The 26,381-nt window shown below is 43.0% G+C and overlaps 1 protein-coding gene across 1 annotated transcript in view; it reads left to right on the plus strand.

Annotated features, from left to right (window-relative positions):
- GLS2 (glutaminase 2) overlaps nucleotides 1-20,824 on the plus strand; it is a 90,808-nt gene extending 69,984 nt beyond the window's left edge. The window contains exons 13-18 of the mRNA XM_044288347.1: nucleotides 8,895-9,026; nucleotides 10,961-11,053; nucleotides 12,496-12,557; nucleotides 16,153-16,229; nucleotides 16,313-16,376; nucleotides 18,167-20,824. Of these exons, the coding sequence (XP_044144282.1) occupies nucleotides 8,895-9,026; nucleotides 10,961-11,053; nucleotides 12,496-12,557; nucleotides 16,153-16,229; nucleotides 16,313-16,376; nucleotides 18,167-18,323 (585 nt within the window). The 3' untranslated portion in view covers nucleotides 18,324-20,824. The remainder of the gene's footprint in view (nucleotides 1-8,894; nucleotides 9,027-10,960; nucleotides 11,054-12,495; nucleotides 12,558-16,152; nucleotides 16,230-16,312; nucleotides 16,377-18,166) is intronic.
- Nucleotides 20,825-26,381: the final 5,557 nt, after the last annotated feature.

Raw genomic sequence — 26,381 nt, forward strand, 5'->3', positions numbered from 1 at the left:
TAGCTTTCATTATGGCACCCATTCGCTGTGGCATTGTTTCAATAAGCTTCTGCAATGTCACAAGATTTATTTCCATCCAGTGTTGAATTAATTTTTCACCAAGATATTGCATTGATGATGGTAGAGTCTGACTGCTGCGCAAAACCTTCTTCAGCACATCCCAAAGATTCTCAATGGGGTTAAGGTCTGGACTCTGTAGTGGCCAATCCATGTGTGAAAATGATGTCTCATGCTCCTTGAACCACCCTTTCACAATTTGAGCCCGATGAATCCTGGCATTGTCCTCTTGGAATGAAGCCCGTGCCATCAGGGAAGAAAAAATCAATTGATGGAATAACCTGGTCATTCAGTATTTTCAGGTAGTCAACTTACCTAATTCTTGGAGCACATGCAACACACAGGCCACAGGGGTACAACTTGTGAGGTGACTGTGGACCGAGGAATAGTGGCAGCTAGTTCTTTACTCACAGTTTTGACGCTCCCTGGGCTGGGCTGCAGTGAAGGGGAGAACAGCACCAAATTCTCCAGGGCACACTCTTCTACAGGGGACATCGGCCAGGTGGTGATTGAGGTGCCCTTGATGGTGACTGGATTTCAGCGTGCTTGTGCAGCTGGGACCCTGAAGTGAGTTAAATTGTGACGCCAGCACCTTGGTGGTGCAAAATGATGAGGGTAGTTGGTGTGGAAATGAGGAAGAAGACACTAGTGAACTCCAACAAGGAACTTTACTGTACGCAGGGTTTTTAACAGCAATTGACATCCGACAATAAACAGTCTTATATGCAGGTTGAGGGTGGTATGCTGTAAATCCAGGTAACAGGCTGTATGAGTGGCTAGAACTTCAGGCTGTGTAGAGAGATATGTGCTTTTCCGATATGCAGCTCCTTGCCTGATCCCGACCTCAGTAAATGGTGGCTTCTGACCCTACTGTTCTACTTCAGTGTAACAAACAGATGAACTCTCTGTACTTGTAGTAAATAACGGTGAGGCTGCCGGAAGCTATACGTCCTTCACCTATAAACAAAGGTGCCTGAAAGTCTAGGAAAATGGCTAATGTCCTCCTTTGTGACTTTGCTCACTCCTACTACTCCTCAACTTCCCCACTCTCTGCTTCCTAACTAGGCCTGACCTGAACTATATACAGTGCTGTCTATAATTATTCATACCCCTGGCAACGTTTGACTTAAAGCTACTTTTATTCAAAATCACAGAAATATAATGGCAAATATGAGGGAACTGCTCAAACCCCAAACACTGTAGCGTGTTTCTCATTGGGGGAGCAGTCCCACCGCATGTGGACCGCAGCAAACGACCATCCCCAGCATGATGGGCTCCAATGTGTTCCTGACAGGAATATATTGGCAAAAGTCTCAGCTTTTAATATCTGCTTGTATGACTAGCTAGTATAGTCAGTGGCATATCTGTTTGGTGCAGGTTTTTTTCTGTGATTTATACTTTTATTCAACCAGCAAGTAATTTTTTGACGGGAAATTACATAGGTGTCTCGCAAAAGATAAGACGATGTACAACTGGCATTATTGTGGAAAAAAAACAATTTCTTAGCTTTTATTTACATTTGAGCAAAAAGTGTCCAGTCCAAAATTATTCATACCCTTTACAAACTGTCACAGGCTGTGGGAAAATCCAAAGTTCTATACCATTCAAAATAGTCCAAGCTGTTCTAAAGCATCCTAATTGCCCTGATTAATTGGGAACAGCTGTTTTAATCAACTCAACAGGTGAAAAACAGCACCTCTCTGCAGTTGGTTTGTGGACAGTCATGGCTAAGACAAAGGAGCTCAGTGAGGACCTGCGGCTGCGCATTGTGGCTGCTCACAAGTCAGGAAAGGTCTACAAGGCCATTTCTAAATGTTTTCAAGTTCCAGTGGCTACAGTGCAAAGTATTATAAAAAAATACAAGATGTTCCACACTGTGTAAAATCTCTGAGGTCGTGGTCGGAAGCCAAAAGTGACACCTGTGCTGTCCAGGAGGATAGTAGGATCACCACTATGGCCATCCTGGTGAATCTGGGCTCTGCTGGTGGCAATGTCACAAGGCAGACAAGCCAACGGACACTGCACACTGCTGGGTTCCACGGATGCAGAACAAGGAAACGGCACCATGAAAAAAGAGCAATACACGAGGATTCTTAACGACATCAGGCAGTCTGCAGAGAAACTTGGCCTTGGGCACCAGTGGACATTTGAGCATGACAATGACCCAAAACACACAGCAAAAGTGGTGAAGAAATGGTTAGCAGACAACATCAACGTTTTGGAGTGGCCCAGCCAGAGTCCAGACTTGAATCCAATTGAGAATCTGTGGAGGGAGCTAAAGATCAGGGTGATGGCAAGAAGACCCTCCAACCTGAAAGATTTGGAGCTCATTGCTAAAGATGAATAGGCAAAAATACCTGTGGAGACATGCAAAAAGCTGGTCTGCAAATCAAATGTAAATAAAAGATGAGAAATGTTTTTTTTCCCACAATAATGCCCCTTGTACATCGTCTTATTATCTTTTGGGAGACACCTATGTCATTTCCCGTCAAAAAATTACTTGCTGGTTGAATAAAAGTAACTTTTGCAGTCAAAATTTGCAAGGGGTATGAATAATTATGGGCAGCACTGTATACTATGGTGCTATCCCCATCTAGTGGTGGAATGTGTGAATTACTCCTACCAGCCTGTTAACAGGAATTTTACATAAGGGTGCAACACACAGCATGATATAACATATAATATAACAACTTTGCAGTACCCACGTACACGAGTGGGACACTGCACACATACTGTTGCTGAACCTAGACCTGACCAACTGCAGCAACCCCAGATCATAGCGCTGCCCCCACAGGCTTGTACAGCAGGCACTAGGCATGATGGGTGCATCACTTCATCTGCCTCTCTTCTTACCCTGATGCGCCCATAACTCTGGAACAGGGTAAATCTTGACTCATCAGACCACATGACCTTCTTCTATTGCTCTAGAGTCCAATCGTTATGCTCCCTAGCAAATTGAAACCTTTTTTTCTTGTTTGCCTCACTGATTAGTGGTTTTCTTACGGCTACACAGCTGTTCAGTCCCAATCCATTGAGTTCCCTTCGCATTGTGCGTGTGGAAATGCTCTTACTTTCACTATTAAACATAGCCTTGAGTTCTACTGTTTTATGTCGATTTGATTTCACCAAACGTTTAAGTGATTGCCGATCACAATCATTTAGGATTTTTTCCCCGCCACATTTCTTCCTCGAATACGATGGGTCCCCACTATCCTTCCAGTTTTTAATAATGCGTTGGACAGTTCTTAACCCAATTTTTTTAGTTTCTGCAATCTCCTTTTTTCTCTGCTTAAAGCATGGCAATGATTTGACCCTTCTTAAACAGACTAACATATTTTCCACGACCACGAGATGTGTCTTTTGACATGGTTGTTTAAGAAATGAGAAGCAACTCATTGCACCAGTTTGGGGATAAATAACTTGTTGCCAGCTGAAAGATAATTGCCCATGCAGTAATTATCCAATAGGAGGCTCATACCTATTTGCTTAGTTAAATCCAGGTGGTAACGTTTTTTTTGGACAGACAGTGTACATAAACATGCACGAAACAGGATAAAAAGCAGAAAGGTTCTTACTCAACGAATTGTGCGGCCAGAGTCCATTCTGGTTTTTCCGGGACAGGAAGAAAGTGGAACACAACCTAATGTTGCTAGGATCCCCAAATTGTGTCAAAGAAATGTCCCCAACAGTTAATTTTTATCCCCATTCGACAGAGGGTGGAACTGAGAGGTGTCTCCCTCCTATTCTGTCCCAGCCTTCTGGGATGGCCCTCATTACCTGTGCATACTCCACCTCTCTTACTCAGCTGGCAGACATGAAATATTAATAAAACATGGCTTTCCGTTCACACTAATGAATATTCGGGCCCCGACATGTTTTACTAATGTATATATTATCAGGCCGATCGTTCTGATATCACACATGACCAGTGTGGTTGTCCCAGAAGGTCAGATACTGGTTATATGGGAATGCTGGCTGTCAGGGATGAGAAGTTTAGACCCCCTACGATGCCCACATCACACGGAATGCAATGATCACAATTATTAATACGTGAGTTGTACCAGAGATGAGTTATCGCTTATGGGAGATTTTCTTCACCCTCTGGCACTGGATTTGAAAAGCTGCTGGCCCCCCACTGGGTGACGTTCCATGCTGTCTGAGTGTCTGCAGTTCCAGGAACCATCTTTGTTACCACTTGCAAAGGAACATTTTTTTAACATTCAGGTGATAAACTGATTTCCTCCAAGGGTAATGCGTATTCCAACTGCAGGCCCAGACGGAATGGTACGTACAATCACAGTATGGCATGAACATATATGGGATCACACGACAGGTATAAAACATACACACATAATAAAAGTTATGAGAATTGTTGTCCATTTCTCACACCTATCCTCAGGATAGATCATCAATATCTAATCGGTGGGCATCTGACTCCCGACACCCCTGTTTGAAGAGGAGACTTCACTAAATCATTACTTATGAGTGGTATTCAGTTTCATGTTTGCTGCTTTTTAACATTGTTCTTTTAGGTAAGAGGAATGATCAGTGACTTTAGCTCAGCTGCTCAGCTGCACTGTCAGTGACTAGTCTGAAATCTACATCCCTGCATGCAGCAATTAGTAAACACCCATGTGTGGCTGGTGTCTCGGAGTAGCGTCGACTATCCTTTCCTATTGCAGAATTTTTAAGTCAGTTTTGCTTCAGTCTGTTGATTTTGTGTCAGATTTAGAAAATGTTGCACAAGATATTTGGCAAATCTTTAAAAAATAACCCTTTTATCTAGAGAAGTTACCCCAGTTTTTATACCCCCCCAAATTGCATCATTATTTTGCCCATTACCCCACCCAGTTTTCAAAAGTGCAGAGAGCAGAGTAAAAATCACAAAAAGTTGAGTTAAAAAATGGTATTTGTAGTAAAATTTGCAACTCTTGTAGTAAAATGTTTCTGTGGGGATTCAAACTTGCAACCATCTACATTGAAGGCAAGAACCTTAACCACTGAGCTATAGAGCTCAACACTAAGTCAAACCTCATAGAAGTTTCTCTTGTGTTAAAAATCTCATAGAAGTTTCTTTAGTATTATACAAGAGAAACTTCATTGAGGTTTTTCAGCAATGACTTAGCATTGAGCTCTATAGCCCAGTGGTTAAGATTCTTGCCTTTAATGTAGATGGTTGCGAGTTTGAATCCCCACAGAAACATTTCAAAAATAAAGTCTAAATTTAGACTGCTTGGGAATACCCCTTTCCCTACTGTTCAATGATCTCCCAGTACTGAAGCGGTTTAGAGGATCTTGGCCCTGGGCAATTGCCCAGTTTGCTGTCCCTGCTTCAGACTAGACCTAAGGGCGTTATCCTGGCGGAGATCTGGGCTACAGGGGAGCAACCAGACCATTACCTCTTTGAATAGTCCTCTGGGGTCAGAGACACTGGTGCAAAGGGATCAGGATACAGGCTGAGGTCAGCTCTGGCAGGGTTTGTGCAAATCCGTGAAACTAGTCTGAGGTCAGGACAAGCAGCAAATGGTAAGAACAGGCCACCGTCAGGATGGGCAACGGAGGGTCAGAGTCCATAAACAGGCAGAGGTTGGTACACAGGCAGACAAACAGAACAGCATACTTTCACTGGTATCTAGCAAGCTAAGAAACCTTAAGCTCGGGCATCCCCCCATAAGGGAAGGTGTCCTAAATACCCTAAAGTAACCAGCCATTGGCTGGAAGAAACTAGGGCATGCGTGCTGCCCCTTTAAGAGCTGGGAAGCACTTATAGGGAACCTGTCACTGGGATTTTGTGTATAGAGCTGAGGACATGGGTTGCTAGATGGCCGCTAGCACATCCCAAATACCCAGTCCCCATAGCTCGGTGTGCTTTTATTGAAGAAAAAAAAACGATTTGATACATATGCAAATGAACCTGAGATGAGTCCTGTCCTTGACTCATCTCAGGGACAGGACCCCTCTCAGGTTAATTTGCATATGCATCAAATCGTTTTTTTTACACAATAAAAGCACACAGAGCTATGGGGACTGGGTATTTCGGATGTGCTAGCGGCCATCTAGCAACCCATGTCCTCAACTCTATACACAAAATCCCGGTGACAGGTTCCCTTTAAAGACAGGCCAGGATTCCTTCACAGAGAAGGCTGCCTCCAGGACAGTAGGAGTAGCAGGGTGAGTCACATGGTGCCCGTGCCCACCAGGAGGAGCGGGACCGCAGCAGGCATGGGCCACCATTCTAACATTAGTATTTTGTTGTTGTTAATAGTACCTTGTATAAATGTTATTGGACATGTAATATTAAAAAGTCTATATAATCATTCTGATATAACAATAGACCTTCAGTAAAACGCACATAACATATTCACACCATAAAACATGGTAAACGGTTCTGATGACAATTTTTTTTTACATTTCCATTATAAAAGTCAGTTAATTCATCTTGTGGACACATGATGTAATTACAATATACACAATGAAGTACAACAAAAAAAAAAAATATAAATCTCAGCATTACATTTGCAGAAACATATATTCTGTTCATTGTTCATATTTTAAATGCTCGGTAATCAATCGGATCGGTAATCAATATCAGCGAGGGTCCAACACCCGGCACCCCCGCCGATCAGCTGTTTGAAGAGAAGGCGCGCGCCGTGCCAGCGCTGCCTCCTCTTTACTGTTTACCTTCTCGCCGTCGCCTCTGCAGCGGTGAGCAGGTGTAATTACACCTAACCGTCCCATTAATTTCAATGGGATGGATCGTTCCCATACATTTGTATATGAGTGACCCGTCCCATTGAAATAAATGGGACGGCTTAAGTGTAATTACACCTGCTCACCGCTGCAGAGGCGACGAGGAGAAGGTAAACAGTGAAGAGGAGGCAGCGCGCGCACCTCCTCTTCAAACACCTATTCGGCGGGGGTGTCGGACCCCCGCCAATCTGATATTGATGATCCTAAAGATAGGTAAAAAATATTAAAAACCCGGAGAACCCCTTTAATGCATTAAGAACAGATTATTCCTATTTTTTTTTTTTTTGTTAATCAAAATCAGAGCAGATGTGATTTTACATTAGGCCAGAATAGTACAATTCAATAGGAGCTGTCAGATGTGCCCAGGTGTCAGTATATATTTAAGCACATACAGACGTGGACAAAATTGTTGGTACCCTTTGGTCAATGAAAGAAAAAGTCACAATGGTCACAGAAATAACTTTAATCTGACAAAAGTAATAATAAATTAAAATTCTATAAATGTTAACCAATGAAAGTCAGACATTGTTTTTCAACCATGCTTCAACAGAATTATGTAAAAAAATAAACTCATGAAACAGGCATGGACAAAAATGATGGTACCCCTAGAAAACACAGAACATAATGTGACCAAAGGGACATGTTAATTCAAGGTGTGTCCACTAATTAGCATCACAGGTGTCTACAACCTTGTAATCAGCCATTGGGCCTATATATATGGCTCCAGGTAATCACTGTGTTGTTTGGTGATATGGTGTGTACCACACTCGACATGGACCAGAGGAAGCAAAGGAAAGAGCTGTCTCAAGAGATCAGAAAGAAAATTATAGACAAGCATGTTAAAGGTAAAGGCTATAAGACCATCTCCAAGCAACTAGATGTTCCTGTGAGTACAGTTGCACATATTATTCATAAGTTTAAGATCCATGGGACTGTAGCCAACCTCCCTGGACGTGGCCGCAGGAGGAAAATTGATGACAAATCTAAGAGACGGATAATCCGAATGGTAACAAAAGAGCCTAGAAAGACTTCTAAAGAGATTCAAGGTGAACTTCATGCTCAAGGAACATCAGTGTCAGATCGCACCATCCGTCGTTGTTTGAGCCAAAGTGGACTACATGGGAGACGACCAAGGAGGACACCATTGTTGAAAACGAATCATAAAAAAGCAAGACTGGAATATGCCAAACTACATGTTGACAAGCCACAAAGCTTCTGGGAGAATGTCCTGTGGACAGATGAGACAAAAATCGAAGTTTTTGCCAAGGCACATCAGCTGTATGTTCACAGACGAAAAAATGAAGCATATCAAGAAAAGAACACTGTCCCTACTGTGAAACATGGAGGAGGCTCTGTTATGTTCTGGGGCTGCTTTGCTGCGTCTGGCACAGGGTGTCTTGAATCTGTGCAGGGTACAATGAAATCTCAAGACTATCAAGGAATTCTAGAGAGAAATGTACTAGCCAGTGTCAGAAAGCTTGGTCTCAGTCGCAGGTCATGGGTCTTGCAACAGGACAATGACCCAAAACACACCGCTAAAAACACCCAAGAATGGCTAAGAGGAAAAAATTGGACTATTCTAAAGTGGCCTTCTATGAGCCCTGACCTCAATCCTATTGAGCATCTTTGGAAGGAGCTGAAACATGCAGTCTGGAAAAGGCACCCTTCAAACCGGACACAACTGGAGCAGTTTGCTCATGAGGAGTGGGCCAAAATACCTGCTGAGAGGTGCAGATGTCTCATTGACAGTTACAGGAAGCGTTTGATTGCAGTGATTGCCTCAAAAGGTTGCGCAACAAAATATTAAGTTAGGGGTACCATCATTTTTGTCCATGCCTGTTTCATGAGTTTATTTTTTTACATAATTCTGTTGAAGCATGGTTGAAAAACAATGTCTGACTTTCATTGGTTAACATTTATAGAATTTTAATTTATTATTACTTTTGTCAGATTAAAGTTATTTCTGTGACCATTGTGACTTTTTCTTTCATTGACCAAAGGGTACCAACAATTTTGTCCACGTCTGTATATTTCAGTATGTGTCCAGTTGGATGGGATGTTCAATGACTGTGGTTGTATCTTCATAGGTTGGCCTCCCTGGTAAATCCGGTGTGTCTGGAGCCATATTATTGATCGTTCCTAACATTATGGGAGTTTTCTGTTGGTCCCCTCCTCTCGACAGAATTGGCAACAGTGTACGAGGAATTCATTTCTGCCATGTAAGAAAGACTTATTTTTTTTTATGTGAAATAATGATAAAGAAAAAGTAATCCAGGAAATAACAGAACATCCTTTTATGGTAAAGAACAATCCTAGAAGATGTACACAATCTACAGAGGAATCAGTGAGGAGAAGGAATATGAAGGAAATACCCATCTACTAAAGGGGACATATTACTGGGCGCAGTGGTCAGATTTTATGTAAAATGCACCATACTTTATTGTGTTCTCCACTTTTACACCTTCCTCAACAATTACGAGATGTGTCTAGTGTAACACAGCGAGTGTGGACCCAATGTGGTACTGAACAGATTTGGATTAGGGCTACTCAGAAGATTATCTAAGTACGCCCCCCCCCCCCTCCTTTTTCCCCTTGCTTACGGATTTTTTAAAATCATTCCCAGAGAACCCCTTAAATACCCAGGGAAGGCTGAAGACTGATTAGGATGTGTACGATGGCCCTTTAAGAGCCAGAGGGATTACACATGCCCTAAGTCAGGCATCCTCAAACCGCGGCCCTCCAGCTGTTGTAAAACTACAACTCCCACAATGCCCTGCTGTAGGCTGTTCGGGCATGCTGGGAGTTGTAGTTTTGCAACAGCTGGATGGCCGCAGTTTGAGGAAGCCTGCTTTAAGTGGAATGGGCAGGACAACAAGCACATGGCGGCCATGTCCACTGGGAAGGAGCATGGACTGCCAGATAAACAGAGCTGTGGAGCAGCTCAGCATTCTGGTGGCCTGTGCCCACCAGAAGCAGAGAGATGCTGACTGACACTGACCGCCATGGCGCATTACATCTGCATTGGAGTGTAGCTAAGAGGTGTCTTACGATTCACAAAACGTACAGAATTAAAGGTAAATCTGTCAGCCCCAAAACACCCTGGTCCCTATGTATGATCTCTTCAGACAGCAAACAAGCCTTTGGCCTCTTTCAGACGAGCGTGTCCTGTGTGGAAAACACACTCCGTGTGGAAGCATGATTTCCCATTATGAACACCGCCCGTTTCACAGGATTGCATGGAATTTTAATGATTTATTATGCTGTGTGTCTCTGCCGGACCTTGCATCTACTGAATTGTACTCACATAATACTGTCAGTATACGGCTACATGCACACGGCAGTGGTTTTTTGCGGCCTCCGTTCCGTTTTTTTTTTGCGGATCGGATGGTTTGCCATTCATTTCTATGGATCCGTTAAAAATGCGGTGGACTCATCTATTTCTTGTCCGCATCCTCTGTCAGTGTTTCCCGTCCGCAAAAAAAAGTATTGCATGTCCTATTCTTGTCCGCAATAAGCGTTTTGCGGATCTATTGAAGTCAATGGGTCCGCAAAGAAATGCGGATGACCAATGGAAGCCATCCATATGTCATCCGCATCCGTTTTTTTTTTTTGCGGATGGTTGCTGGGAAGCCTGTATATTTTAAATTTCAAGAATTACAGCCTTCAGTTTTTTTTTTAGTTTTTTTTTTTGCGGACCTAAAAAAAAACAAAAAAAACTGAAGACACATGGAAACACAACCTACAAAATTTGCGGACAAACGGAACAGATGTGGATGTAAAAAAAACAGGAACACGGATACACTATTTGCGGACCGCAAAAAACAACTGTCGTGTGCATGTAGCCTCATTCTGTAGAAGCAAGGTCGTGCATAAATCGTTATAATGCCCTGCAATCCTGTGAAACAGGCAGTCTCTATAACTGCAGATTACGCTCCGACATGGAGCGTGTTTTCCATACTGGATAAGCAATCTAGAAATACCTTGAATCTAGGTATGGTCATTGATACGCCTATGTCCTTGAGCCATCTGTGAATCTTATATGATCTGACACTTCAAGCCCTTTACCCCCTGCAAGCTATACTGAACTTTGGATACGGACATCCTCCTGTATATTAAGCAATAAGCAGTAATCTAGAAATTGCTTACTTTTTAGGAACTGGTCTCACTCTTCAATTTCCATCATTATGACAACTTGCGTCATTGTGTAAAGAAGGTGGATCCACGTAAAGAGATAAGAGAAACGCAGGTATTATTTTGTAGTCTGCTAATATGATCATAATATTTCGGGCATATATAGCAAATGCCCAGAAATTCAAACACTGAGCTGATAAGTGAAGCTATAGAGGGGTCACTTTCTTGCCACTTGACAGGAACATCAAATTCTGTCTGCGATAACTGATTTGTGGAAGCAAAATTCTGTTATCATTCCGTGGTTTATGGTAGAATAGTAATTTTATTAAAAGGGTTGGCTATATTCTAGCTACTGATGACCAATATGTAGGTAAGATGACCAAGTGGCAGTTACTAATTTAGCCTTGTTTATATTCTGTGCCATTTGCTATAACATATTTTTCACCCTATAGGATGCACCTGCCCATAAGACGCACCAAGGTTTTAGAGGAGGAAAATAAGAAAAAAATAGTTTTCATTAGACCTCAGATCAGACCACCAATCAGACCTCCAATGTTAATCAGACCTCAGCTCAGAGCCTCAATGTTACTAAGACCCTCAATCAGACCTCAGATCAGACCCCCCCAATGTTTGAGACTCCTAACCAGACCTCAGATCAGACCCCCCAATGTTAATCAGACCTCCGCTAAGAACTCAATGTGAAAAAGACCCACATTCAGACCCCCAATATGAATTACCCCCATGCAGACCCGCATGCTCAGAGAATAAAAAAAATTAGTTTATCTCTCCGGATCCAGGCGCCACCGCTCCTGAGATCTGACGGTCTTCCTGCTGCGCTGTCCTGTGACCCAACGTCGCACAGTATGAGGTCACAGAGTGCCAACGTCCTCACACTGTGCGCAGCTCACAGCACAGCGTTCGGAGCCTGCAAAATAAAACCAGGATGCAGTGAGTACAGAGCCCGCACAGGGAGTGCTGCAATCGCCTCTTCTCTGTCTTCCTTTACTAATGAGGGCTTCTATAATGGAAGCGCTTATTAATATTCACCCCATAAGAAGCACTGACATTCTCTCCCCACTTTGGGGCGAAAGGGTGCATCTTATTGGGTGCAAAATACAGTATTTCATAAGCCATGTCCCCTTGTTGGGCAAATCTCCTCCGTTGTCTTCATAGAGGTCCTGTCCATAAGATAGCTGCTGACGGAGGGTCATGTGACCAGACGTATCGCTCAACCTCCACCATTCAAACACACTGCACCCGCACAAAACTCTCCTGGTCACAGACCCTCCATCAGCAGCCATTTAATAGACAGGACCTCTGTGTGGACAGCCCAAAAGACTACCAACGAGGGGATATGAAATATAGAAAATGGTGCAGAAATTCAGCAAAGGCTATATTAGTAACTGTCATATAACCATCTTACAAACACATTGATTGATTGAACAGTGACCAGAAAGTGACCAAAATATTATAATAGTATTATAGTATGCTATAAACACCCTTTGTTGTCTGCCTGATGATCATCTGATGTTACTGTTTCTATCCTCACTTCTGCAGCACAAGACTGTGGTGAACCTTCTATTCGCAGCTTATAGCGGTGATGTCTCTGCTCTGAGAAGGTAGCGTGTACTGAGGTTCCCATATGCCTGACATGCATGACACAAAATCAAACCAAAATACACTTAAAAGTACATTCACCTTTCTAAAAACTGAGAACACAGAGAGGAAAACAAAGAACTAAAAAGTGGGTAACTATTAACATCCTTGAATAAAAGTACAACTGTATGATCAATATAATAATAATAATAATAATAATAATGATGATGTAAAAGTAGTTACTTACAGAAGTGCCACAGTTGTAGACAAGGCTGTAGTGCAGTAAAAATCACCCCCGAAAATAAAGCTCCATAAACATCTATGCTACCAAGTAGTACAGCTGTACTTTTACTCCATCAGGTTACCCACTTTTTTTCCTTTTTGTCTTCTGTCAGTGTTCTCAGAATTTTTACTTGGTCGAATGTGTTTTAAAAAAATAAAATAAAAGTCCTTTTAAGTTGAATTTGGTTTTGCACCTTTCTATTATCAGTATAAGGTATGTATCCAGTAAAGTAAATGACGTATATAAATATACATGACTTTCACCACCATTGTATATTCAGATATAACAAAGATATCATATAAAATACCCATCACCACAAGGTCCAGTAAATACATTCCACATCATGCTGTAAAAAAAAAAAAAGAAGAAAAAAGCATGTAAAAGGAAGAATGGCACTTCCATGGCTTAAAACTGTACTTGTTGGGACACTAGACATGAATCTCTTATTTAACAGGATTTTTATGTTGATAGCCTATCCTTAAGGCTCCATTCACACGTCTGCAAAATGGGTCTGCATTCGTTCCGCAATTTTGCAGAACAGGTGTGGACCCATTCATTTTCAATGGGGCCAGAATGTGCTGTCCGCATCCGCATTTGCGGATCCGCACTTCCGTTCCGCCCCAAAATATAAAATGTCCTATTTTTCTATCGTTATCAGAGTGACGGCGATGTGTGGTCTGCAAAATGCGGAACGCACATTAGTGGTGTCCGTGTTTTGCGGATCCGCAAAACACATATGGACGTGTGAATGGACCCTAAGATGGACACCCAAGCCCGCACCCGTACCAATCAGCTCTTTCAGGAGAAAAGGCCATCAATATAAAAAATAGGGAGTATTCAAGTAGGGTTTTTTTTTTTTTACATCACACTTTAAAAACCCTGTATGGACCCCAGGGGCGTTGCTAAGTTAAAACATTCGGGGGCCTGTCCCTGATGTTTTGTCCCAGGCCCCGAATGTCCTGCCTGCCTGCTAGATACAACTGTATAGCCATCCACAGGACGGCAATACAATTGAATCTAATGCGGTGGGAGAGCTGAAGGACCTCTGGTGACATCACAGGTCATGTGACCAGTAAGGCCTCTTTCAGACTTGTGTTGTTAGGATCCGGCGTGCACTTCTGTTGCCGGAATTACACGCCGGATCCTTAACACCGCAAGTGAACTGAAAGCATTTGAAGACTGATCAGTCTTCAAAATGCATTCAGTGTTACTATGGCAGCCAGGACGCTATTAAAGTCCTGGTTGCCATAGTAGTAGTGGGGAGCGGTATACTTACAGTCCGCGCGGCACCCGGGGCGCTCCAGAATGACGTCATCCATGCGCGTGGGGTGCCCTGACGTCACTCTGAAGCGCCCGGGAGCCGCACGGATGGTAAGTATACTGCTCCCCACTACACTTTACCATGGTAAACAGGACTTTAGCGTCCCGGCAGCCATGGTAACCATTCAGAAAAAGCTAAACGTCGGATCCGGCAATGCGCCGAAACGACGTTTAGCTTAAGGCCGGATCTGGATCAATGCCTTTCAATGGGCATTAATTCCGGATCCGGCCTTGCGGCAAGTGTTCAGGATTTTTGGCCGGAGCAAAAAGCGCAGCATGCTGCGGTATTTTTTCTGGCCAAAAAACGTTCCGGTCCTGAACTGAAGACCTCCATTCAGAATGCATTGGGATAATCCTGATCAGGATTTTTCCGGCATAGAGCCCCGACAACGGAACTGCTACGCCGGAAAAGAAATACGCAAGTGTGAAAGAGCCCTAAAACAGTCAGTTGTTGAGAAGGACGTGTGATGATGTCACCATCATGTGACCAGTGCAGAAGAGGGCGGCAGTTAAAGAAGGGAAGAAGCTGAGGTGATGTCTGCTACATCAGGAGAGGTAAGTGAAGGGAGAGGCAGAGCAATGCTGGGAGTTGTGGTTATTTAACTGGGACTGTATGTTGGGGCTAAAGGGAGGTGGTCATGTTATTTACATGGGACTGTATGTTAATAGTGGCTGTAGGAGGGAGTGATGTTATTTACATGGGACTGTATGTTGAAGACGGCTGTGGTAGGGGATTATGTTATTTACATGGGACTGTATGTTCGAGGGTGCTGTGGGAGGGAGTGATGTTATTTACATGGGACTGTATGTCGGAGGGGGCTGGGAGAGGCAGTGATGTTATTTATGTGGGACTGTATGTTTAAGGTGGCTGGTGGGGGGAATTATGTTATTTACATGTAACTGAATGTTCAGGGGGCGATGTTTACATGGGAATGCATGTTGGAGGCATCTGGGGAGGGGGTGATATTATTTACTTGGGACTGTATTTTGGAGGGGGCTGTAGATGGAGGGATGTTATTTACATGGGACTGTATGTTGGAGGGGAGTGATGTTATTTACATAGGACTGTATTTTGGAGGGGGCAGGAGAAATGGAGTGATGTTATTTACATGGGACTGTATGGTGGAGGCGGGAATATAACGGGGGGCACTGCAAATCCAAGGGACATTATAGGCGTTCTTATTATTACTGAGGGCTCTATAGGAGGGACTTATAGATCTGCCTTATTTCTACTAAGAGCACTATGGGGGACCTTATTACTACTGAGGGGTCTGTAGAGAGCTTTATTACCACTGGGGGAACAATAGGGGGCCTTATTTGTACTGGGGGCTCTGTGAGGGTATTAGTAATACTGGCGGGCTCTTCTACTAATGGGGGCACTCTTGGGGAGCATTATCACTGTTGGGGGCAGTTTTACTATGGGGGCACTCATTTTGCTTCAGGATAGTATCTGGGGGTATTGGGGGGGGGGGGGCACGGGGCACAGCGAGCAGCAGGATAATACTGTGGGGACTCCAGGTTTGGGGATGATGATGATGATAGAAATGTGAGGAAGTGAAGATGTCTGTGCAGAGACAAAGAAGTTGTACGGACCGGATGGAGAAGATAATGACAGAGAATACATATCAGAGGAGACGTCACCTGGGGGGCCCTGGATGTGAGAGGTATGTGCTGCTATATAGCAAGTACAGCAAAATGCAGTGTGTGGGGGAGGGAGGGACTTAGAGAACTGGGCTATATTCATTGGGGCTTGGGCCCTGGATCTTTTGAGACCCTAGCAACGCCCCTGATGGACCCTGTATTCTGTGGCCAAGTGCTCAGTGGTGGTCTTGTCACTGTCATTTCTACTACACGTGAGAACGTGATGTACTGGATGCTATCTACATATTGAAGGATTTATTTTAGCACTTTAAGGCAGCCACTGGGTTTTATCAGACCAGGTAAAACGTTCTTTCCCATCGGCCTGTACTATACGCACTTTTTGTACTTTATTACAATTAGTTTGTTTTTGCCAGATTTGCACTTTCTGGAATGAACATGGAGCAAAAAGATTATGACTCCAGGACAGCTCTACATATTGCAGCGGCAGAAGGTTTGTATTCAGAATGACAATTTAAAAGTAGATCACAAATTTTTTTTTTGCCATTTTTAACACTTTATTTTCAACTCTGGCAGGACATCTAGATGTGGTCAAATTCCTGATAGAAGGCTGTAAAGTTAACCCATTTGGAGAGGACAGGTAATAAGGCATGTGTGTAGCATGTGCTTGGTAAATGCAAGAATTTGGGGTTGACTTAGAGGGAATAAATATACATAGGACCTTAAAGGGGTCTTCTGGGCTCTAGATATTGATAATCTATCCTCAGGATAGGTCATCAATATCAGATCAGTGGGATTCTGTTGGCCAGCACCCCCACCACTCAGCTGTTCTCAGCAGGTACCCGGCCCCCCGGAAAAAACCACAGCTGGAAGCAGAAAGCAACGTCCACGGTGTAGTGACCTGGCCAGTTAGCTCCGCTCCCATTCATGGTGTAGTCAAAGCCTGTATCTTATGGATACTGTAAGAAATAAAACACAACAGGTGCCCCTCAAATTGCCTGATTGTGACTGACCCAGTAGCATCCTCCATCTAAATTTCAGTTGTGGACGTGCTTTCATGCAGTGTTTGTAATGGGAGTTGTGGTGAACCACTTATTTTGTTGACCTTAGAAGAAAGGGGTTGGCTCAACAAGATGACCCTTGTCCAAAAGCCCTATTTGAGCAAATTGTCATTATTGGCTGGGTTGGGGTACAACTGTATGCAGCATAGGCAGTCTTCTGTGACCTATGAATACCCTGTAATGAATGTACAGATGTATCAAGCACCAGCTATACAGATGTTATACCATCATTTTATGCTTTAAGGAACATCAACCCTGAAAGGACATTTGTACCTATGACACCGGCTGACCTGTTACATGTGCACTTGGCAGCTGAAGGCATCTGTGTTGATCCCATGTTCATATGTGCCCGCATTGCTGAGGAAAATTATGCTTTAATATATGTAAATGAGCCTCTAGGAGCAACAGAGGCGTTGCCGTTACACCTAGAGGCTCTGCTCTCTCTGCAGCTGCCGCATCCTCTCCACTGTGGTCCTGTCAATCAAAGTGCAGAGGGCTCGGCAGTTGCAGAGAGAGCAGAGCCTCGAAGTGTAACGGCAACGCCCCTGTTGCTCCTAGAGGCTCATTTGCATAATATATGTAAAAAAAAAATCTCAGCATATGAACATGCGACACAGATGTCTTCAGCTGCCAAGTGCACGTGTAACAGGTCAGCCAGTGTCATAGGTACAAACCTGCTGACAGATGCCCTATAAAATTCCTGTGAATCTAGAAGGCTCCATTCACACGTCCGCATCCGTTCCGCAATTTTGCAGAATGAGTGCAGACTCATTCATTCTCTATGGGGACGGAATGGATGCGGAGAGCACACTATGTGCTCTCTGCATTTCCGGAGCGCGCCCCCCAATCTTCCGGTCCGGGCTCCGAAAAAATATAGAACACGTCCTATTCTTGTCCGCAATTGCGGACAAGAATATGCATTTCTATGGGGGTGCCGGCCCGGTGTATTGCGGATCCGCAATACACTACGGACGTGTGATTGGACCCTTGGTGTGCTCTCCACATCCATTCCGTCCCCGTAGAGAATGAATGGGACCCATTTGCGGACTTGTGAATGAAGCCTTATTCTTTCATAGGGACAAGTTGCCACCATACCCAGACCCTGGAGCCTAAAGGGGCCATTCAGCTGTAAACTATTCCTCTCCTCCATACACATGCACGCCTGGTTGGTCAAGCATGCATGTGTGGTCAATGGGGAGACTGCCAAGACACCTCTGTCATTGGCTTATAGTTCGTTCTGACAACATCTGTCCGGAAAGAGTCAGGAAGCCCCAATACATAGAAGATAGCCAGCATGTAATGCCGAAATCAGCCAGGAAAATGTTGTGTGATTAAAAGGTGCCATAAAATTCTTCTCTGTTTTTCCTAGGTGGGGAAATGTCCCCCTACAAGATGCTATAAGTTTTGAGAGACATGATATAGTGAAATTACTGAGTGAATACCAAGAAACCTATGTAAAGAGACAGATGGGGGCGGAAAGTTCAGAGGATCCAATATCTTTGGAGAATTTGGAGAGCATGGTGTAGCTGATCTTCACCACAGGGCTTCAGCACATTTGGTTACACAACCAGCGAATTCTGCACTAACCTTTTACCCAAGGATCAGCAAAATCTACTCAATATCATTGCGCGGTAGTGGAGTCCTATGATACAAAGTAAGAATCCCTCTCCAGGCAAACTCCACAAGGCATCCCTCGTCCATTATTGATGTCGCAGAGGGAGGATACAAATTTATGCAATTTAGGCAATGCTCTGTGAGCTATGTATTCTCGGGCTGATTACATGATTTTACCTAAAGTGATACACTGTAGCAAACCCTCAGGACAAGGAGAGACATTTATGTTGCTGACATGTTGTGATCTTAAAACTACATCACAGTGGCATACATTTTTAGTACATATTGATCTAAGGAAATCCATGACGGTGATAGACCCATTTAATTTAATTTAGACAGCTGTATGCCTCATGCATATGACCTTAACTGTGGATCCGCAAAATACAGATACCATCCATGTGCCATCTGCATTTATTTAATTTTTTTGCAGACCCTTTGACTTCAATCGGTCTGTGTACTGCATTTTGCGGACCAGAATAGAAGATGTTCTGTAACTTGAAAGATGGGCATACGGATGTGGACAGAACACAGGTGTCATCCGTCTTCTGTCCACATCTGTATGTCCATTCTTCAAATTATAGAACGTGTCCTATTGTGGTCCACAGACCCGTTGAAGTCAAAGGGTCTGCAGATGACACACGGATGCTATCAGTATTTTGCAGGTCCACAGTTTGCAGATTGCAAAACTGATATGGTGGTGTGCAAGAGGCCTTACATGCATATCGCAAAGCCTATTTGGGACCACATGGGGGCTTGCACAACTCTGTTCCAAGATGCCAATCAAAATGGAGAACTGTTTGCACATTGCTGTTTTGTGGCACCCATGGTGGTTTGGCGCTCCTGTATAGCGGCATTGGCTGACTTGTTTGTTTCTGATCATTGCCTGCCCATCAGAGGAGGGGAGAGCTGAATTTGTACAAGTAACTAGCATCTATTCTGTATAGGGATGAGGGATCACTACTGCAACTGCTCGTCCCCATAGAGAATCCTTGTTTCTGAGCAGCAGATCACCCTTTACACAGCACAATCTGCTGCTCAGAAATGATGATTTTTGGTGTCTGCGGCACTGATGCTTTCACCTGATAACCGAGTATTTGATCATTTATTGGCAGTTATCGTAGGATGGACCTTCACCATAATTGCCCCAATTGTAAGCCTGGATAAATGGGCCCTAAATCAAAGGAGTCTCTTACTTTCATACTAGCGTTAATATTTTCCGGTACTGAGATCCGTCATAGGGCTTCTCTTTTGTCTCCATTCATTGTCAATGGGGACAAAACATAACGGAACGGAATGCTCAAAAATGCATTCCGTTCTCATACCGGAGAGCAAATTGCAGCATGCTGTGGATGTGGCGCAAAACAAAAGATCCATTTTCGATTGTGTCAGAGAAAACGGATCCGTCCCCATTGACTTTCAATGGAGTTCATGACGGATCCATCTTGGCTATGTTAACGATAATACAACCGGATCCATTCATAACGGATGCAGATGGTTGTATTATCAGTAACGGAAGCGTTTTTGCTGAACCCTGCCGGATCCAGCAAAAACGCTAGTGTGAAACTAGCCTTATTGTGCAGTTCCCAAAAATATGTTGCCATAGGCTACGCCGCAACAAAATTAGAGTTACCTTAGTTGTAGTAACATTTGTTAATAAAAAAGTATTTAGTCCTGTCAAACCCGTTTAGTTGAAATATGGAACATTTGTTGCAGAAGCTTCACCAATAATCTAGAGCAAAGCACAAAGGCCGTGAAGGAGATCTTTTAAATATGGTCCTGAAATAAATGTAAAAACAATTTGCAGTGGATGGTAGAAAACAAAAAGAAAAAAAGCAACACCAAACTGTACACAAAAAAGAGAGCAAGGGTGCAAACCTCAGGATCTAGTAGTGTCTTCAACAGCTAAAAACAGAAGATGGCAGCGATCCAGAAATGGTGTCCATGAAGCAAAGCTTGTATGTTATTCACCGTATAAGTTTCATCACCAGTGTACAGAAAAATGTATACTGCATAAGCAAAGTATAATAGACTATGCTTTCCTATACAGTGGTATATGCCTGATGCATAACAGCCAGTCCTAGGCCAAAGGAACACACTGGGTGCATGAGGACACCGCCGAGATGGTGCATATAGCAGCGTGACCCCTACTAGAGACACTTGTCACTGCAGTCTCCTCTGAACGTTAAAGGGTTTGTTCTACAATGAAATCTTACATTTCTTAGGCTACTTTCACACTTGTGGCAGAGTGATCCGGCAAGCAGTTCCATTGCAAGAACGGAGAAACAGATCCGTTATATATATTTTTTTCACCTTTTTACGGGTCTGTGCACGCGCAGACCGGAAGGACTGATCTGGCATTGCGGTATTTTTAATGCTGGATCAGGCACTAATACATTCCAATGTAAATTAATGCCGGATCCGGCATCTGATCCGTAATTTTGGACTGAGATAATACCGCAGCATCAGTCCAAAACGCCGTTCAGTGACTGAACGGATTTCTCTCCATTCAGAATGCATGGGAATAAAACTGATCAGTTCTTTTCCGGTATTGAGCTCCTAGGACGGAACTCTGTTCCGGAAAAGAAAAACGCTAGTGTGAAAGTACCCTTAGACAGCATAAAACATAACTATTTTGCATTCGCTATCACTTTTTGTCTAGACATGGCTGTTACATACTTGTATGGCATCTTCTGGTGTTAACGTGATACCTTTTTAGGATGTCCACCTAAAACGACCAATGCCGGTGGACACGCATGCCCAGTAGCTCAGTCCCACCGCCCACATCCTCTTGTATACGGGCAGTGGAGCGATTCTTGCTATGGTGTACATTTTAGTGTGATCCTAATAAGAGCATGAACACCACTGCTGCATAAAGGATGCCTCTATCTCGTATAACCGTCACTGCGTTAAGCCTCATTCACAAGTGCATTTTTCATGAAATCTTCTACGGAGATGAGACAGATAGGTCATTTTTTCTTTTTACTATGTATCTTTGTGAGATGTTGTTCTTGCTTTACTTCCAAAGCTTCACCGTGGGAGACAGAATGAATGTACTTGATAATTGAGATGTGTGGCATCTCTGCATTGCTGCTACATAATGTTGGCCAAAAATTTCAAGATAATTTGTGTTGTGTGGATTTCGGAGATGAGCGAATCGCTAAAGATTTGATTCAGGTTCGATATGGCCGGATTGTTTGAGCGATTTTGATTCAATATATTGAATGGATCGATTCTACCTGCATCCAAAGTGCACCAGTTGGCCTGAACATTTCGGTATGACACACTGGGGTCTCATATTTTCTCTCTATTTTTTCTTTTTTTTTCTTCTCTCCTACCCTCAACCCCTCCAAATTCATCCGAATTGAATAACCAAAAATTTGGATTTAGGTGCATCTCGAATTTTTACAAAATTCAGCTCAAATCCGATTAGTCTAGAAGCGATTCGCTCATCTCTAATGGTTTTATAAGATATATCAAATAGCTCATTTTGTATGCTCATTAAACTCTTTATAACTGGAAATGTGTACAAATCTGTGCTCATTTATTCCTATTTCATAATAATGAAGGGCTAGAAGACTATTCATGTGAGTTTCATTATCAGGGTAGGTGTGAACATGAATCTGAATGCTATGATTGAAGTCACTGTACAACAGAATTCTGTAATCTCCTTCCTCCCTCTAGTGGTCGAAAATGGTACTACAAATGATATAAACATACATTTATCAGAACAGAATTTGTACTTGGAGTTTTCAAAATAAATAAATAAAAAAGGGCAGATAAACACATATTCTAAAAAGGGTATCCACTACAAGTCTGACCTTAAAATCAATGGGGTGTTTGACTCGTCTACGCACGGATTTCATTCGCCACTGGTGATCTGATCACTTTTCTATTTCATATGCTTCATATTGATGATCTTGTCAATAAAAAAATAAATAAACTTTCAAGAATAGAATTAAAGGGGATCTAAACCTTTGTGGAAACCATGCTTCTCATAGCGCTCTGCACCTTCAGGTTTCATAGGCTCGGCTCAGGCTGTTCCAGCATGTGGAGAACGGATCCACAGAATGTCTATGGGATCCATACGCCACACACTGGAAAAGCCAAGCAGAGCCGATGAAACTTGAAGGTGCAGAGCCCTATAAGGTTAAAATCCCCTTAGACACGATGGGAAATGGTAACTGCAGGATCCAAGTAATTATTATTTTTAGGGCTATGTTCACATCTCACATCATTTCAATAAAAAAAAAAAAAAAAAAAGGTTTTCTTCATTCTGTCAGAGGAACAGGAAAAGAAAAATGATGTCCGTGCCAGATCTCTCAAAACTGTTACTAGTGATGCCGCATGAGCAATCAAACAACCGCAGGGTCAAGAACCAAAGTAGGAGTTAGAAAAAATGTTTACCAAAGAAATCCTAAACATTTTTCCCCTAATACATTTTTTTTTTTTTTAAATGTATATATATATAAAAAAAAAAAATATACATAATTTTATTGCCACATCCATAATGACCTGTCCTATAAAATTATTTATCCCACACTAAAAAAATGCCAGAATAGATGTTTCTTGTTCATCCAACCTCCCAAAAACAGGAAAAATAAAGATGATTATTTATTATTAAAGCGCCATTCATTCCATAGCGCTGTACATATGAAAGGGGGTATATATATACATACAGACAATTGCACTAAGCATGAACAAGATGAGTTACAGACTGGTACAGAAGGAGAGAGGGCTTACAATCTACATTCAGATCTATCATTACCTCTCCAGTCAGTGGCTTCAGCAGCCTTGTGCTGTACACCGCTGAGGCCAATGATCTGCTGCAGCAGTATACGGAAACAATACAGCACCTGCTGCAGCCCAGGGAAGAGGATGGTGCAGCAGTGCCGGATCACCAAGAGTGCAGGAAGCGAAATAAGTGTCTATCGCCTTACCATGCTCCCAGGGCTTTGATTTAAAAGAAAACTTTAGTGCCCAAACTCAACATGTTAGATACTGAATGGGAAGCACTAAATTATTTAACCACTTTAACCCCGCTAGCTAAAACCCCCTTAATGACCAGGCCACTTTTTACACTTCGGCACTACACTAATTTCACCGTTTATCGCTCGGTCATGCAACTTACCATCCAAATGAATTTTACCTCCTTTTCTTCTCACTAATAGAGCTTTCATTTGGTGGTATTTTATTGCTGCTGACATTTTTACTTTTTTTGTTATTAATCGAAATTTAACTTTTTTTTTTTGCAAAAAAATGACATTTTTCACTTTCAGCTGTAACATTTTGCAAAAAAAAACGACATCCATATATACATTTTTCGCTAAATTTATTGTTCTACATGTCTTTGATAAAAAAAAAATGTTTGGGCAAAAAAAAATAAAAAATGGTTTGGGTAAAAGTTATAGCGTTTACAAACTAAGGTACAAAAATGTGAATTTCCGCTTTTTGAAGCAGCTCTGACTTTCTGAGCACCTGTCATGTTTCCTGAGGTTCTACAATGCCCAGACAGTAGAAAAACCCCACAAATGACCCCATTTCGGAAAGTAGACACCCTAAGGTATTCGCTGATGGGCATAGTGAGTTCCTAGAATTTTTTATTTTTTGTCACAAGGTCGCGGAAAATGATGTTTTTTTTTTTTTTCTTACAAAGTCTCATATTCCACTAACTTGCGACAAAAAAAAAAAAATTCTAGGAACTCGCCATGCCCCTCACGGAATACCTTGGGGTGTCTTCTTTCCGAAATGGGGTCACATGTGGGGTATTTATACTGCCCTGGCATTTTAGGGGCCCTAAAGCGTGAGAAGAAGTCTGGAATATAAATGTCTAAAAAATTTTACGCATTTGGATTCCGTGAGGGGTATGGTGAGTTCATGTGAGATTTTATTTTTTGACACAAGTTAGTGGAATATGAGACTTAGTAAGAAAAAACAAAAACAAACAAAAAATTTCCGCTAACTTGTGCCCAAAAAAATGTCTGAATGGAGCCTTACAGGGGGGTGATCAATGACAGGGGGTGATCAGGGAGTCTATATGGGGTGATCATCCCCCTGTCATTGATCACCCCCCCGTCATTGATCACCCCCCTGTAAGGCTCCATTCAGACGTCCGTATGATTTTTACGGATCCACTGATACATGGATCGGATCCGCAAAACACATGCGGACGTCTGAATGGAGCCTTACAGGCGGGTGATTAATGACAGAGGGGTGATCACCCATATAGACTCCCTGATCACCCCCCTGTCATTGATCACCCCCCTGTAAGGCTCCATTCAGACGTCCGCATGTGTTTTGCGGATCCGATCCATGTATCAGTGGATCCGTAAAAATCATACGGACGTCTGAATGGAGCCTTACAGGGGGGTGATCAATGACAGGGGGGTGATCAGGGGTGATCAGTGGTTCATAAGGGGTTAATAAGTGACAGGGGGGGTGTAGTGTAGTGGTGTTTGGTGGTACTTTACTGAGCTGCCTGTGTTCTCTGGTGGTCGATCCAAACAAAAGGGACCACCAGAGGACCAGGTAGCAGGTATATTAGACGCTGTTATCAAAACAGCGTCTAATATACCTGTTAGGGGTTAAAAAAAATCACATCTCCAGCCTGCCAGCGAACGATCGCCGCTGGCAGGCTGGAGATCCACTCGCTTACCTTCCGTTCCTGTGAGCGTGCGCGCGTTCACAGGAAATCTCAGCCCTCGCGAGATGACGTGTATATGCGTCACTCTGCGCAGGGCTGCCGCCTCCGGACCGCACATCTGCGTTAGGCGGTCCGGAGGCGGTTAAAGGGGTTTGCCAGGAATAATTAACTATTTCCTATGACCTGCTCCCCATCACTCCGGTCCTGTGCACTTTCTGCCAGCCAGGACAGTGACATGGTCACCTGTGTTGAAGCAGTCATTGACTAGCTTCAGTGGTGACATGTCCCCAAATTACATATCACTGTTGAAGCCATTTAATGGTTGCAGTGGCGAAGGTGACCATGTCAATGTCCTGGCCAGAAGAAAATAAGTTAGGGACTGGAAAATGGAGGAACAGGAGCCAGCAAGCAAGACTAGAGCAGCAAGGACTGGGTAGGTATGAATCTTTTAATAACAATGCAGACTAGGGGCTGATTAAAAATAATTAATTATTCCTGGAAAACCCCTTTAAGGCCTCTTTCACATGGGCATCATGTTTTTTGCCCGGATAAGATGTGGGTGCGTTGCGGGAAAATGTGCGATTTTTCCGCGCGAGTGAAAAACATTGTAATGCGTTTTGCACGCGTGTGAGAAAAATCGGCATGTTTGGTACCCAAACCCAAACTTCTTCACAGAAGTTCAGGTTTGGGTTAGGTGTTCTGTAGATTTTATTTTCCCTTATAACATGGTTATAAGGGAAAATAATAGCATTCTTAAAACAGAATGCTTAGTAAAATAGGGCTGGAGGGGTTAAAAATAATAATAATAATAATTTAACTCTCCTTAATCCACTTGATCGTGCAGCCGGCATCTCTTCTGTCTTCTTCTTTGCTGTGCACAGGAATAGGACCTTTGATGGTCACTGTGCTCATCACATGGTCCAATCACACGGTTCATCACCATGGTGAGGGAACATGTGATTGGATCATGTGATGTGACGACACCACAGGTCCTTAGCCGGCAGCTCAACATTACAGAAAAAGACAGAGATCCGCAACTATGCGATCAAGTGGACTCGGTGAGTTATTATATATTTATTTTTTTAACCCCTCCATCACTATTTTACTTTGCATTCTGTATTCAGAATGCTATTATTTTTCCCTTATAACCATGTTATAAGGGAAAATAATAATGATCGAGTCCCCAGCCCAATCGTCACCTAGCAACCATGCGTGAAAATCGCACCGCATCCACACTTGCTTGCGGATGCTTGCTATTTTCACGCGGCCCCATTCATTTCTATGGGGCCTGCGTTGTGTGAAAAAACGCAGAATATAGAGCTTGCTGCGA

This window comes from Bufo gargarizans, chromosome 3 (genome assembly GCF_014858855.1).
Source record: "Bufo gargarizans isolate SCDJY-AF-19 chromosome 3, ASM1485885v1, whole genome shotgun sequence".
Lineage (NCBI taxonomy): Eukaryota > Metazoa > Chordata > Amphibia > Anura > Bufonidae > Bufo > Bufo gargarizans.